The sequence below is a fragment of the Rhinolophus sinicus genome, chromosome 3 (assembly GCF_057876585.1).
Source record: "Rhinolophus sinicus isolate RSI-liver-muscle chromosome 3, RSI-T2T, whole genome shotgun sequence".
NCBI classification, from domain to species: domain Eukaryota; kingdom Metazoa; phylum Chordata; class Mammalia; order Chiroptera; family Rhinolophidae; genus Rhinolophus; species Rhinolophus sinicus.
In genome coordinates, this window is record NC_142503.1 from 110,419,610 (window position 1) to 110,436,706 (window position 17,097).

Here is a 17,097-nt window from a genome sequence, read left to right on the forward strand (position 1 = left end):
AGACTTTTATAAATATCACTGCTTGTGAAAAGAACATCCTTTATTCCAGTTTACTCAGGCCTTCGCATTTTCTTTAGTTCTTTCAATCACTCAGTGATCAGTCTCCTATTCTTTCTTGACTTCTGGGTTGATAGATAACGGTTCTTGATAACAGAATGCTAGACATCTGAGTGCTCAATATTAAGAAGTTACTAAAACAGAGAAAATCTTTAAGGCTTGGGACTCTGTTACACCATGGCTGTTTTCTTTATGATAAAGCACACAGATTATGTGAAGTCTGCACCTTCTAGCAGTGATTATATTTAGTGTGCTTTTTCCAATGCAAAACTCAAACTACATCTATTTAAAATAAGAGGTAAGTAAGCTTATCCATAAAGTAATGGTCTTCTTCTGCCTTTGAAATTTAAATTTACCTTATCCAACAATCAATCAATATAAACTTAGTAGGAACATTCCAACGACACAAGGTCAGTGGTCAAAATTAATATTAATAAAACTTGGAATCTTTAAACTATGGTTTCAAAGTTGCATATTGTAAAGTGTTGAAGCAAAATTTCATGAGAATTTCAGATTTACTACTGAAGTTAAAGAGTCTAAACCAGGTATTGGCAAACTATGCCTGAGGCCTCTTTTTGTTTGACCTGAGCTAAGAATGTTTTTCACATTTTTAAAGGGTTGTAAAAAAAAAAAGACAAACAAACCAAAAAACAAAGAATATGACATAATCTGTGGCTTAAAAAGCTAAAAATATTTACTTTCTGATCCTTTACAGAAAAAGTTTGCCAACTTCAGACCTAAACTATAGGAACACAATAAAATACACTTAAGAGAAAAGATAAAGTATTTTAAAAGTCTGTATGTAACTATAAAACAGTGCATATAAATAGAAGAAGTAACCCAGTCTTTATTCTTCTTTCAGTTTAGTTTCTAATGGCATTAAAAACGTTTTTGTTTTTTCTCAGAAATTGCAGATTATATACAAAGACTTGCAATTTAAAAAGCAGCCAAATACATTTAAAAAGCATCCAAAAAACTGGTCAGTGATGAAAGAAGTGAAAAAGAATGCAAATAGTCCACAATTCTAATACACTATATAAACTACAACATAGAATCATGGAATTTTAGAGTAAGATGAGACCTTAAAAATCATCTAGCCCAGCCCTCACATTTTAGACATGAGAAAACTGAGGACTAGATCTGGCAAGTGACTTGCATAGGTCACACCGCTACTTTCCTGTAAAGCTAGAACTATGTAACACATAGTTCAATAGAGATAGGTCAATATTATACCAAGTATATCAAGTAAAAGTGATCGGTCAATACTATATATTTTTTTCCATTTTAACATATATGGAAATTGGAAAAATAGGACACCTCTCACACATCTACAGAAATAAATCCTTTTATTTTATAACATTCCTTTTCTTTTTAAGGATGCATACAGTACTTTGTAGCCCAAGAATTCTAAGAAAAGCTATAGAATACCTGGCACTATTTTTGAGAATTACACAACTGGGCAGCAAAATAACACCTTTATAATTGTCAGGGCATATAGAAATAAAATTTAGTGTTTGCACAAAAAATAGGGAAGTTACATTCAACACGTTTTCTTAAACGTGCATTTAAAATGTTTAAATGTTTCCTAAAACTTTGGTCATCATGCTTTATTATAACTTGTTAAATTTCACAATTATGTAGATGATTAAACCCAAGTGGTAAGCAAATATATTACATGAATACAAAACAGCAAAAGCAAGCTAATACTGCACAATCATATTAGCAGACTGATTTGAGAAATACATGTTTTTCACAAACAAACAGCACACAAAACTTTGTGATAACATAGTTCATTGACTTTTCTTCCATTTCATAAAGTAAGACTGAGTAATGAGACATAGCAAAACATGATTACATAATAAAAAGTGTATTTTTAATTACAAATCTAATTGTACACATAGGGCAACAAATTGCGGTTTCTATATAGGATAGTGCAAATGAGCAGGACTTTTCTCAAAAATATTAAAATTGGACTCATTCCACGTGCCTCCGACTTCAAGAATATTAGGTTGTGTTAATTATTTTAGGTTTTTGTGTGATGGGTACAAGGGGTAGGGTTGATATAGGACAGATGTGTACTCATAGGCTGCGAATAAAAATAGCCATTGACGTAATTTACTGAATGAAAAGTGCAGGCACTGAAAATGTAACTTCAAAAAAGTTCCATTTGTCACCATGTAAACAGTTTTGTTCATCATATTATATTTCATGAAAGGTTCATAATTCATTTCAAATTGTCATATCGAGCAATTCCTCTAAACTCTTTTTGATATGTGGTGGTTGAGATGCAGCCTGATTTAACAGATTCTGGCCCATGTGTGCAAAAAGTGCTTTTGACAATTTAGCTGTGGCTGTTCGTATATTTCCTCCGGCTCCAGGCAGAGAGCCACTATTTGTCATGTTGCCTAAGAGATGCCATAAAACAACCAACACTTTCTGTTCAGTGGCATGGGGCTTCCTTTGATAGAGTTCCATAACAATATCTGAAACACAATATGGTAAACATTGAGGGTTTTAAAAACATAAATTCAAATTGTGCTAATCAAAAAGCATACAAAATATATATTATACTAGGCATCTTAAAAAAAGTAGGTCAGAAATTTTCCTCCCAAAGATTGGGATCATAACCTATTAGAATACCATATATGATGATTAGTTCAGGCAAAAATAGTAAAGACAGGAATCAAACCCCAAATTCATCTCAATGTTTTCCAAATGCAAGTAATTAAAAATTTATACATTTTTGATCCATAGACCTTTTATCAAACACATAATTTGAAACAGAAGTTTTCTATGAACACTAGTATTTGATTTTAATTCTTTTTATTTAACCTGTTTATTTCTACTAACAGGAAGACTAAACACTGGGGGAAAAAAAGGATAAAATTCTTTTGAAGACAATTTTTAGTGTAAAAGTCTTAAAAGATCCTATTGTGGATCATTATATAATTTATTTCTACTTCATAGATAATGATACTAAATTTGGTAGCTATCCTAAAAATAAAATTTAATACCCATCAGTTTATCTTTAATTAACAAAACACTTCTTTAGAAATAACAATTTAAAAATATTTACCAGCAAGCTTTTCAGTCATATCCTGTTTTGCTTTTCCATTTAAAAACTGCGCTTTTGTGCAAAATGGCTGTAGAAGTAAGTAATTGTCTAAACAAAAAGAACAGAGAGACATGTTTAAAGAGTTATGAGAGCTGTTATTTTCCATTGCATAGCATTGAAAGGAAAAAATATGCAAATGATTGCAAATGTGTTAAAAAGATTTTTTAATCTACTTACTTATTTAAAATTCTCTATAAAACTTTATAGCAAATGAGAAATAAAAATACATCAGAATATTAGAGCTATCATAAGGTATATAAAAAAAGAATTGCCTACCTCCTAGGCATCTTATTCTAAATACTACAGAAGTTTATAAAAATAAAAATAAAAAAACAGAAAAAAAGAATTGCTTTTTGGGGGGTAGTTTTTACCTTTACTAATTTTTCTATTCCATCACCACAAAGATCTCCCTAGTGCTACCTCTTTAGTCACATGCAGACTCTCTTAACTGCACCTAAACCCTGACAACTACTAAACCGATTTCTATCTGTGTAATTTTGTCACTCTGAGATTATACAAATGGAATCCTATAGCACATGACCTTTTGGGATTGGCTTTTTTCACTCAGCATAATGCCCTTCAGGTCAATCCAAATTGTGCTGTGTGTCAACAGTTCATTCCTTTTTATTACTAAGTAGTATTCTATGGTATGGATCAGTATCAGTTTGTTTCACCACTAACCCACTGAATTACAATTAGGTTGTTCCAGTTGTTGGCTATTACACATAAAGCTGCTATTAACCATCGTGTACAGGTTTTTGCATGGACAGAAGTTTTCATTTCTCTGGGATGAATGCCTAGTAATGCAATTGATGGGTTATATGGTAAGTACATGTTTAATTTTTAAAGAAACTGCCAAACTACTTTCTAAAGTGGCCATACCATTTTATTTACATTGTCCAGTAATGTATGAAAGATCTAGTTTCTCTGTAACCTTGTTAGCATTTGCTGTTGTCACTGTTTTAAGTTTTAGCTGTTATAGTACTTGCTACAGACTGAACATCTGTGTTTCTCACCAAATTCATATGTTGAAACCCAATCTCCAACGTGACAGACAGTATTAGGAGGTGGTGCATTTGGGAGGTGAGTAAGCCACGAAGGTAGAGCCATCATGAATGGGGTTAGTGCCCTTCCTTAGAAAAGGGCCCCAGAGAGCTCCCTTGCCCCTTCTCCATGTGAGATGGCCAACAAAGAACCAGGAAGTGGGCCCTCACCAGACACTGAATCTGCCAGCATCTTGGTCTTGGACTTCCCAGCCTCCAGAACCATGAGAAATAAATGTTTGTTGTTTTGAAGTGAAGCCATCCTGTCTGTGTAGTTTGTTTAGCAGCCCTAACAGAGGAAGATACTTTTGTAGTGATGATAGACTTAATTTGCATTTGCATTTCCCTAGTAACTAGGCATTCCGAACATCTTTTTATGTCTTTATTTGCCATCCATAAATCCTCTTCGGTAAAATGTTTCTTCATGTTTTTTTGTCCATTTTCTAATTGGATTGTTTTTTTTTAATGCTGAGTTTTGAGACTTCTTTATATATTCTATATATGAGTTCTTTGTCACATATGTGGTTTGTAAGTATTCTGTCCTAATCTGTAGTTTGCCACTTTATCCACTTAATAGGGTCTTTTGCACAGCAAATGTTTTTGATGAAGTCCAATTTATCGACTTTTATGGATTATGCTTTTAGTGTCATGTTAGCAACTCTTCACCAAGCCCTAAGATCCTGAGGATTTTCTCCTATGTGATCTTCTAAGTTTTACAGTTAACTTTTTCATTCAAACCTATGATCCATTTTGAGTTAATTTTGTGAGATGTCAGGCTGAGGTAGAAAAAAACAAACTGAAAAGTCAAAAATAAGGGAAGAGAAAGTCAATTTAATGGGGTAACACTTAATCACTAAAAGTAAATAAAAATGCTACTAATGAAATGAAAAAATTTATGATATTAAATGACAAAAATTGAATAGCTAGGATTTCAGCATTATTAAAAATACGTAGAATCAGAAAGTACAGAAGTCAAGTCAAAGAAACTGGATTCCAAAGTAAGATTTCTTACCTACATGCTGACTCAGTGCCTGAATAACGTTTGTGGCAGCAGCATAGATGCCTGGATTCTTGGAATTCAGATTGTTATCTACTATTGCTGGAATTAGCATGTTGATTATAGGAGATAAGTTGTCTCTAAGCAAAGGAATCATTTTGTGCATTGTTTCTAAAGCCACCAGATTTACTTTACTATTGGAATCATGAAGTCGAGATTTAAAAGCATCAAAAATCTGAAAGTAAGTGGTAAATTATTTAAAATGAAATACTGTTTATAGCAATTACATTTAAATTCTCTTTGGCATTTCATAGTATTTCTCCTTTGGTATACTGTTTAAACACACACACACACACTTTACTTAACCTGAATTTAGAAAATGGAAACTTTATAAGAATTTGGATGACAAACCTAAGTGTTGAATTTTCTTACACTGAAAAGAGAAGGCTTCAAAAATCATCCCAAAAGACATCCTAATAAATTAAGGTTGAGAAATTTGACTCAGTAGGCAGATGACTTACTATAACTGTGATAAAAATGCCGTTTTCTGGAAAGTGCAGGTTAGCTTAGCTAACTCTAAGAACTTAAGAAAAGTTCCCATTTTTATTTGTAGCAGAAGTAGACATGTAAGTTTTACTGTAGAGATTTCAGTTTAGGTTTCTTATGAGAATTTTAGATGCAATTTTAGAGTTAAGTTTTTTATTATTACCTCTTAATTAACAATTATTCCTTGCTCTTCAGAATTCTTAACTTTCATAAATAAAACATATAATAAAGTTGAAGGCTAAGCAATTCTTAAGTCATGTCAGGTGAGCGAAAAGCTATTCTCTCAGGCTGAGACTATTAACTAGTAATTCCTGATATACTGTGTTTCCCCAAAAATAAGACCTAGCTGGACAATCAGCTCTAATGCGTCTTTCGGAGCAAAAATTAATATAAGACCTGGTATAATATAATACAATATAATACGTGGTCTTACATTAATTTTTGCTCCAAAAGACGCATTAGAGCTGATTGTCCGGATAGGTCTTATTTTCGGGGAAACACGGTATATAATATTTTCATGTTAAGAATAATCTTCCCAAGAGATTTATTCAACAGATTTCAGAAAATGTAACTTTCTGGTTCCTATTAGATGGTAATGTGGTACTTTTCTTCTGAATATTAAAAGACATCACCACTGGAAATAAAAGAGTAGTTTTAGTATGTTTGCCAAGTTTAATGTACATAATACAAATTTTAAATAGAATTTAATAAATTACTAACAGAATTAACTAAACTAAACAGTAGTGAAGCATAAATAGTCTATGCTCTAATACCACTAACATTTATTATTATCTCTCTATTACTTCTTGTTTTCCTAAAGGTAGATATATAAATTAGTATATTTAGATGTCTATCCTACATATGAAAATTTTTAATATATATTCTGAAGTACTACCAAGTCTCTTAAATCCTCTGCTTTTTAAAACATTTATCGATTCACTCAACATATATTTACTGAATGCCAGGTTTCAAGATCTTTCAAGGAGTTACCATCTAGTGAGAGGATTCATACAAATAAGCAGTTATTTTCTTACATATTTTTTTAAACTTTTAAAATTTATTTTATGTGTGTTTTCCCAGGACCCATCAGCTCCAAGTCATATAGTTGTTTCAATCTAGTTGTGGAGAGCGCAGCTCACAGTGGCCCATGTGGGGATCGAACCGGCAACCTTGTTAAGAGCACCGTGCTCTAACCAACTGAGCTAACCAGCCGCCCTTTTATTTTTTTCCAATTACTTTGAATTGTTCTACCGTGTTTTTTAAAAAGCAAAACCTAAGCAATCCATTCTTTTCACTGTTTATTTTAACAACTTAAAATTATATATACAAAATACTAAGGGGCGGCCGACTGGTTCAGTTTTTAGAGCGCAGTGCTCATAACCCTAAAGTAGGGGGTTGGAGTCCAACATGGGCCAGTGAGCTGCATCCCCCCCACACAACTAGATTGAAAACAACAACTTGGCATGGGGCTGGTGGGTCCTGGAGAAGCACACTGTTTCCCAATATTCCCCATAAAAATTAAAAACAAAACAAACAAAAAAAACAAGTAAGATTTAGGGCAACTTTTTATACTAATAAACTTTATTAGCGATTGACTGAAAAGGAAATTTAATTTTGACCTGTCCTTACCTTCACAATGTTCCCAACAACAAGCTCTTGACTGTTTTCAGTATCTGATAAAAGCTGCTTAATCCCACTAATTCGGTCACGAAAGTCCTTTGCATTCAATAAACCGGTTATGACTTTAACGTACTCAGCACTTTCTAGGGAATTACGGGGAACTGATTTTCTGTTGACTTCACGAATTTCAGTTACCTCGCTAAAGTAAAAAAGAGGTAAATTTAATTTCATGATTACTTTCCTATTAAAAATATGATAATCCTCATTATACATTCACTTTTTAAAAAATTCACAAAATGATGTAATCTATAGCCACAAGACCTGCGTGGGTGATTTGCTAGCAGGACTCACAGGGTTCAGCATGTAGTTTTACTTATGGCTAAGATGTATTACAGCAGAAGGATACAAAGCAAAATCTGCATAGGGAGAAGGTGCCTGGGTCCAAGTCTGGTGGAAACTAGATGTAAGCTTCCATGGGTCCTTTCCCAGTGGAGTCGCACAGTACAAACTTAATGCCTTTAGCAACAAATTGTGACAACACATGTGAAATGTTGTCTAGCAATGAAGCTTATAAGATAGTTAGTGCCCAGGGTTTTTACTGGGACCTGGTTATGGCTGGTCCTCTGCCTAGGAAGTACCACAGTCCCCCACTCCCAAAAGGAAAGCAGGACTTCAGGATAAACCACATTGCTTGCTCAAATAATTTAGGCACAGTAAACTATGAGTATAACGCACAGAATAAAATAAAAATCATTTATCCACAATAATAAATAAACATTTGAATAAATAAATACGTGGGGGAAAAGTGGCAGTTTTTCTTTCCAGAAAAATTCAATAAATGTAGAATGGATAAGGGAAATAATAGATCACCATTAGATTAAAAAAACCACAATAATTGCTGTAGGCAAGCTCTATGAATGGTTGCTAAAATTAGTGTGCAAATATATGATGAAAAATAGAATATTTCAAAGTATGCCAAGATATCTATTATTTACAAAGGGAAAAATAGTAACTTTGTAGTGAAGAAACCCAGTAGAAACCACTTTCACCTAGTGATCAAGGTTAAGATTTTCAGTAATAAGACATAACAACATCATCCACTTCGTGAAACGATGCACTGAGAAGGACACAACATCATTTTTGTCGTATTCTTGTCAAAAATGCATAATCGAAACAAACTGTGAAAAAATATCAGATAAACCGAAATTGAGAGACATCTATAAAATACGTAACTGGCTAGTAAAGTATTTAGAAAAAGCCTGAAACACAGTATACTCTCAACACGTGTTAGAAAAGCATTTTTTGTTGGATGCGAAAAAAGATTTTTGACCGAAATATCTGTTCCAAGTTCTTAAGTGGTTATATCTCTTTCCTTTTTTGGGGAGGAGAGGCGGGGGGTAATATTGGGGAACAGTGTGTTTTTCCAGGACTCATCAGCTCTAGGTCAAGGCGTTGTCTTCAATATAGTGTGGAGGGCGCAGCTCACTGGCCCATGTGGGAATCCAACCAGCGACCTTGGTGTTATGAGCGCTGTGCTCTAACGACTGAGCCAACTGGCCGCCCGTGGTTGTATCTTAATGTGGGAAAATGGCAGGTTCTGACTTAGGCCTGGAGGAGTACGAGGTTTTGCATTTCTAATAAGCTCCTAGGTGATGCCAATGTGGCTGTTCTGTGGACTGTACTTTGAATAGCAAGGTCCCCAAAGCATATACTGTCACATGAATTTTTCTTTTGTAAAATTTACTGTTTTAGTTTATAAAATATTTCAAAGATGTACAAATACAGAAAATATAAAATATACTTATGTATTTACTCAGGCAATTTTAAAACCATGTTTAAAATATACTTAAAAATATACCAGAGATCATAATACTTGTGAAAGATTTTTTTAAGTTATACAATCAAATTATTAAAATGTTGCTAGAGCTTAAACAGGAGAGGCAACTGCATATACAATTACATTTGTAAAAATTTTTAAAGTAGTTTTTTTACTGGTTGGCGGTATTATAGGTAATTGGTTAAATTCTTTTAATGTTTGTATTTTCTAAAGTTTTTTTTTCTTAACCATAATTATGTATTACTTGTATAATCAAGGGGAAAAAGTAAAGGCTATACATTTTTAAAAAATCAGAATTGTCTAACACAGGTCTAATATCGACAAGTTCAATAACACTAAAGCTTTACTAACGTTTAACACACGTAAAAGCCAGTTGCTGTGAGTGTATAATTGCCTTATTAAATCTAATTACCTCACACTTTCTAAGTCCTCAACAACTTTTACAACTCCGTTAAATTTTGACAAATACCCCTGAGATACCTCATGAAAACATCCAAATGAGACTACCACCACCAGGGAATAATTTCTCTAATGATGTGAACTATCAAATGAACCTACCTTTCGGCTGAATTGAAAACATCTCTAGAAACAGATGATGACCTAGTATTTCCAACACCACCAGTATGAGATCGTCTTCCTTTTGCCGAAGGAGTATCTAGTGGTAAATCTCCCAAGCCCTATAAGTAAATATAAAGAAAGACAGTGTAATAAAAGTCTTAAAACTAGTAAAGTGAAATAACGCATAAAATGTAATTTTAATAGAAACCATTATTGATCATTTTTAAGATTGAAAGTATTTTATTAATCTGCTATGCTTATGCATTAAAGGGCATCAGGTATACAGAATACCTTGTGAATAGTAGTAAATTAACAAAATATGTGACCAATTAATAGGAAATGATATTGGCTTGGTAAAAGTGTTTAACATTTTAAAAATTAATATGCTATATTTTATAACTACTCTTCTTAAAGCTTAAAATTGATATAGAAAATATGCATATATTACATAAACAATGAATTCCTATGGAACACCAGTGTGAGATTAAACATTTCGATAAGAACTATTTAAAACCTTTTTTTCCCTGATACTTGAAATGATTCACAAATATAATCTGCCTCATTTAAGTAAGATATTTTTTGCATGCTTACTTTAATAAGTTCTATAGGAATTAAGCTAAAATCTTTAGCATCAATAGGCAGAAAAAAATGTTCTGAAATGTGTATTTACCATACACCTTTGAAATATCCTTTCATAAATTAATCAGAGAAGAATAACAAATTATCATATTATCAGAGAATAACATAAACTAATGTAGAAAAATTTTATATTACTAAACATATTTTTTGCAAAAAATAATATGTAAATGGAGCACTTTTTTATAAGACAATGTCATGTTTTATTTCACTTGGTATTCCCTCAGTCACTGGTTTCACAGACATTTCTGAATCCCATTATCTACCAGGATAAGTAAGACCTGGGGCTTCCCCTCAAGGAGCTCCCTATCAGTGCTCTGCAGTGTGGTGGGAGCTTGAATAGTGGGACATGAGAGGTAAATAAAGCAGGCACCTAGCATGACGAGCATCACTATCCTCATTTTATAAAAATAAAAATTCTGGTTAAAGAAATGATGTGCCTAAAATTATACATACGTAATTGCTAATTCTCAGAGTTGTGATTCAAACCCAAGTCTCATAACTCCAATAAGCCACACTACATTCTACCAAATATCAGGTTTCTGTTCAATAAACATTGACTGACACTGGGAATGTCTACTTAGTAATACAGTTGCTGAAATGCCACTGTAGATACATTCTAAACAGTTAACAGAAATAATCGAAGAAGTAATCATTCTCTCCTTTACCTTCCTGGACAAACTCTGCTTTGAAAGTTGTTTATAAAATAAACTCTTTCCACATACCTTTTGCCGTAAACTTTTAACAGATTCCTTAATATATGGCAAATCTTTAGATGGGACACACTTTTCAAGCATTTTATCAAAGTTAGGATGACACATCATTAGAAAAAGCATCTTTCGACCATAATACCTATAGATATTTGAGAAATATGTAAATAATTTTACATATTTTAACAAGCTCAGTTTTTGTCCTTACTTTTCAACAGAAAAAAACCTATCAACATCAAGATTACCATCCCTATTTTAAGTAAGTACTGAAATTTAGTTACACTAATTGGACTAGAGAGTATAGCATTCTCTTGCCAGCCACCTTTTAAAAATACTATAGCTATGTATCAGATGAAAAGCCAAAAGCTTTGATTCTATTTTTCACCCTAAGGTTTGTATCAAGGCTGGCACTTGGCGGAATTGCAAGTTAGGAGAAGTCTTATGGGAGTCCTGGGCTCCCTGCCCAGTGACCTTTTGCTGCTTATCTGCTGGCCAGCTGTTTAGGCCTGAGTTGACCTTCCTTAGGTTCTGTCTTTCTGACCTATCTCTTTTTTCCTAGCGACAACTTACCTGGGTTCCAATTCTTCAAAAACCTATTCTCTGCTACCTAAATACACCTAAAGTTAGTTGATAAATTGTGGTTGGTATATTAATGAATATGTAATGCTCTGCAAACTAGGATTTTAATGTTCTATGAATTTTAAAAGAATTCTTTCAGGATAATACCTTAAACCAGGATATCATTCTAATGGTAGAACCTTCGATATCATGGAAGTGTACATTGGAGATATTTTTGGATAGAGTGATCTTATAGTATCTCTTAACAATACAATATTATTATTCTTCAGGGAGGCTTGGCCCTAAAACAAATTACAGTTATCTTTTTGCCTACAACTTAGAATATGTATACGGGACTAGAACAGAGAAGGCAAGGCTTTTGAGAAGGAGGGGTATAGGATGATCTCAGTATCACCTGTATCAACCAGACTCTCAAATATAATGAAATTACAAAAAGGGAGATAATATCAGCAAACAAAAATTACTTTTTCTCGCCTCACAACCAGAATAATGTCTATACCCAGACAGGTAGCTCCTAATCAGTTATAGTTTCAAAGATGATTCTAATTTTTGGCTCAGAATGTTAAGGATATAGGCTTACTAGAGGCCCTAATGATATGGGAATGGCCAAAACAAACAAGCAAGCAAGCAATAGGGACACAAAATGGGACAAATATCAAAACTGGAAAGTTGTAACCATTTTATAATTTTAAAACTACAAATAAAAATCTAAGAAGTGACAAATGGATTATGAGATACTATGCCATTAAGGAAAGGTTAAGACACAAAACCACCATTATGAATCTTTTCTTCTTCCTAACCATTCTACTCATATTACGCTCCAACCCTACTAAGTTGTTTTGAACATTAGTGTGGTGTGCGGAATTTCTAAAATAGTTCCTCAAAGATGTCCTGCTCTTCCAGCATTATGTTATGTTATATGGTACAGCGGACTTTAAGACAGGGAAATTATCTGGATCTCACCTAGTCACATGAGCCCATAAAAGCAAAGAGCTTTCTATGGCTGGTAGCAGGCAAGGAAGCCGGAGAGATTCTAAGTACGAGGAGAATTTGACGTGCTGTTGGCTGGCTTGAAGTTGGAGGGGGCTGCCTGACAAGAAATTCAGTGGCCTTCGGAGCTGAAAGAGGACCCTTGCTGACAGTCAGCAAGGAAATGGGGATCTCAGTCCTATAACCACAAAGAACTAGATTTGGCCAACAACCTGAATGAGTTTGTCAGCAGATTCTTCTACAGAGCCTCTAGATAAGGGTCTAGAACTGTCATCACCTTGATTTCCACCCTGTGAGACCCTAAGTAGAAGCCAGTTGGGCCATGCCAGACTTCTAAGAAACAAACAAACAAAAAAAAACCCACCAAAACAAAAAGCTAAAAACCAAAATCTGTGTTGCCTTAAACCACTCTATTTGTGGTAATGTCACACAGCAATAAAAAATGAACACACTTACCATCTATATTAGCTTTTGGTATAATGACTTCACAAGATTAACTCGTTACCTAAATTAAAGTAAGGGGCATCTTTGTCTTAAAATGTTAAAAATTTGATATCCTTCTTACTTTAGTCTCTATGAACTCAGGGTTCTCCCTCTCCCCTTTTAATCTAACTTCACATAAAACTGCCTTAATCGTTTAGATTTTGTGTGGAACGTTATCAATCACCCAGTCCAACCTTCCTGATTTTATAGACAAGGAATCAGACTAACAGAGGCTGAGTAACTTGCTTAAGGGCAAACAGTGAATGGGGCTAGGAATTGAACCTAGACTTCTGACTACATCCAATATTTCTGTCACCACAGCTATTGTACCATCCACATCTTATTTTGTCATCTTTCTCGGAATGTTCTTAATCTTCATAAAAATGTTCTTCAAGCACAGACAGGAGTCAGAAATTCATGGAGTTTTCTAAGTGCAGATATCTCATGCTTCAGCAGATATATGCTCTTCATTTTGCTATCCATTTTTTCATGTGCACCTATTTCCTTGATTTTACCTGACTGGTTGAAAAATGTATCATTTTCCCCTAAACTCACTGCCTTACATTTGCCCACAATGAAGTTCTTCTGCCATTTTTTGCCCACTCACACAGTCTTGTGCCGTTTGCATGCAGGCCCTCCCTGTGACATGGCATCTCACTTCCCGGAAGTAAGTGGTGCCATCTGTAAGTCTGGAGAATGCCCTGTGCACTCCCTCAGGATCACTTACAAACTGGTTAAATAAGACCGTCCTCCAGCACCAATCCCTGGGGATCCCACTTATCCATTTAGAAAAATGTTCATTCTTTTCAAACCTTCATTTCTTTCTTTTAAGTCCTTATACTGAGAGATTCAGCATATATTATTAGCAGCTATTCACCTGGTTTCTTGTGAGCTGTCCTGAGTGAACTTAGCGGCGGCTGGTAATATACGGTCAGCTAAATCTTTTGCTCCAGATAAAATACGCTCTGGTTCCATAAATTCCACCACATCTGATAAGTGCTGGGCTGTACATCTTCTTACTGCAATGTGTAAATGGCTATAAGGAAACATGGTCAATTAAAACAAAGCTGATGCACGAACAATTTTCCAAAGATATACCTTTAAAGTTAGTTAAATGATTAAACTACTCGGAAACTTCATCACCCATGAAAGTTAAAATGACAAATTATTTGCTTTGGCTACTCCTCACTAAGAAGTTAAAAACAACCTCCCCCCAAAAACGTCCATCACTAACATTTATTTAGTTCCAGATCTATCAATGCAGGTAACATGATTAGAATAACAATATTATTCTTTGTACACTCAGCACTTAATCACACACAAATTATTTAAATAAATGTTTTTCAATTGAGATAATACTGAGATCTGCTTGTTTGTTGTACACCCCAGATTACAAAGAGCTGCATTTCTAGTTTAAGGACATATCAATACTATTCTGAACATTACCTTTGTCCTCCATTGATAAGAGAAACAACTGCACGTGCAGGAGTTACGTTGTTGACCATAGCTCTCAACGCTTTGTCAACATCTTCTCTTATAAATGTATTTGATTCTCCTGCCTTATGTAACAAAACCTTTACTGTAGTATCTAGTTCTTGATCCATGCTCTTTTTCAGATAAGTGAAAAGATCACTTAAACACACCACAGCAGCGCGAGAAACTCCAGAGCGTAAATTTTTCACCTAAAAAAAAATGTCCAAAATGTACATTTTGCTGATATTCTGAAAGAAAACCAGTAATAATGACTTTGAAACCAAATTTACTGTTAAGGTAACATGTTTTAATATGTATTATCTGTGTCTTAAATATCAATATTTAATAATTTTTTTAAGTATTGCAAAGTACGGTATAAGTTATTTACATATAAGTCTACTCATATCATTTAGTTTGGTTTCTTTAAAGGTCAAATAAATGTGGCATATTTAGTCTTTGTTATTCAAACAATTCTTAGCTCAGCTCAAAATAAGTTTACCTCTTGAACTACTGCAAAATTTGTTTCATGCAACTTTGTGTTCAATATTTCAGAATGAAAAGCAGCTAAGCATCTAATAAAATTCAGTCCCTCAATTTTCTTCTCCCTATAGGAAAAAGAAAACAATGAAAAAAAATTTTATTAAAATAGAGCTCAACTGGAATAGGATGTCTTCTTTTGTGTGTATGAAATATTGCCAATGAGGAGACCTTGACTATTTTCCGTTATCATGTAGGAATCTCAAATAAAAAATATGTAAAGTTTCAGTTGTTCTAATAGTGCTCTTTCATTATTCAAAAGATCTTTTAAGAGCCCAAAGCACTATGGACAAACTAAGTTCCTTTGTAAATAAACAAACTAAGTTCCTTTATAAATAAAAAGGAACATAATTTTTCCCCTAGTAAGAATGCCATATTCTTTCTAGAGAACAGAGGGAAATGAATGGCAAACAAAAGGTAAAGGAAGAAGTAAAACAAAAATGGAAGGAGAAACGTAACCACCTGTTACATTGTTGGTGAATATATAATCCAAGAACAGAAAACCACCACCTGGTGGATCTGTAACTTCTGTAACTTACATTTCTTTTTCATTATCTAACGTAATGAGCCAGAGGAAGGGTACGCGTATACTAATGTACCCAAGAGGGTGGATTCAAGTGGGATTTAGATATAACATTTCAAACTTGATGGTTTTCATATTGTGGGTTTGAAAAATGTGAGCTGAGTTTCCTTAGTTGGTAGTATTAATGGTGGTTATTTTTTTAAGCATTTAAATCCTCTGAATAGTTATGGAAAACAGAAAAGACCTAAGATGCCAAAGTGGTAAGAGTAAACCTATTTAACAATTAGCTGGCTCAAAATTTTCATTTTTTGGGTAAGCATAAAATAGTTTACAGTTACAGTTTAGATGCAGAAATAATCCGATTCAATGCACATAAAAGTAAATAGAAAGTAGAGTCAAGAGACAGGGAGGTATAAAAAGAAATGAAGAAATAGTGACTGAAATTTTTCCAAATTTGATCAAAACTATAAACTTTCAGATCCAAGAACAAACCCCAAACAGGATAACCACAAAAAAACCACAACATGGAACATCATAATCAAATTGCAAAGAAGAGTGTTAAAGGGATATTCTTAGAGGTAGCCATAGGACAAAATAAAGGCATTACATACAGAGGAACAAAGATAATAATTGCAGAAGACTTCAGGTCAGAAATATGAAAGCCAGAATCCATAAAATCTAAATGCTAAATGTAAGGAAACAAGCAACAAAAATAATCAACTTAACAAATCTTCCATTACAGTTGGAGATTCAAAAGCCCTTCCACAGCAATTGATAGAATAGACAGGAAATCAGTGAGGAGATGGAAAACTTAACACTATCAATCACTATCAACAAACTTTAACTACTTAACACTTATAGAACACTATAACCAACAACAGCAGAATGCAGATTCTTTTCAGTTTATGTGAAACATTCATCTGAAAAAGAAAACATCTGTCCTCATGGATCTTACAATGACAAGAAAATAAAACACAAGGTCAGGTAGCAATACGGGATATTAAAAATAAAGCAGCATAAGAGGATGGGGGGAAGAACACTATTTTAGTGAGGGTCAGGAAGGAAGGCTTTTCTGAGGCAAGTTAGACACATTTGACAGGTATCTGAAGGAACGGAGAGAGAAAGTCATCGGGAAAGTGTTCAAAGAATGAAGTACAAAGATCTTGAAGTAGGAAATGAGCTTGGGTTCAGGAAACAGCCAGGAGACTAAAGTGAATAAATAAGGCAGAGCATGGTAGGGGGTGAAGCTACAGAATGAAGGACCCTGTAAGCTACAGTAAGTTTTAAAAAATTGTTTTTTTCTAGTGTATTAGGGAGCAAGCCACTGGAGGGTTTTGCATGGGGGAATCCCATCATCTGATTTATGTTTTAACAGCATCACTCTGGCTGTTGT

At 33.9% G+C, this 17,097-nt stretch overlaps 1 protein-coding gene across 3 annotated transcripts in view; it reads right to left on the minus strand.

Annotated features, from left to right (window-relative positions):
* Window positions 1-1,386: 1,386 nt before the first annotated feature.
* Window positions 1,387-17,097, minus strand: part of TOGARAM1 (TOG array regulator of axonemal microtubules 1) — a 68,476-nt gene continuing 52,765 nt past the window's right edge. For 2 of the 3 annotated variants that reach the window (XM_019751713.3, XM_019751712.3), the window contains 9 exons: window positions 15,144-15,249; window positions 14,618-14,853; window positions 14,049-14,207; window positions 11,135-11,261; window positions 9,774-9,892; window positions 7,388-7,577; window positions 5,228-5,447; window positions 3,134-3,220; window positions 1,387-2,540 (listed from right to left, as the gene is read on the minus strand). In XM_019751713.3, the coding sequence (XP_019607272.3) occupies window positions 2,287-2,540; window positions 3,134-3,220; window positions 5,228-5,447; window positions 7,388-7,577; window positions 9,774-9,892; window positions 11,135-11,261; window positions 14,049-14,207; window positions 14,618-14,853; window positions 15,144-15,249 (1,498 nt within the window). In that variant the 3' untranslated portion in view covers window positions 1,387-2,286. Of the gene's footprint in view, window positions 2,541-3,133; window positions 3,221-5,227; window positions 5,448-7,387; window positions 7,578-9,773; window positions 9,893-11,134; window positions 11,262-14,048; window positions 14,208-14,617; window positions 14,854-15,143; window positions 15,250-17,097 lie in introns of those variants that run through there. The other variant, XM_074328185.2, reaches the window with a different exon arrangement.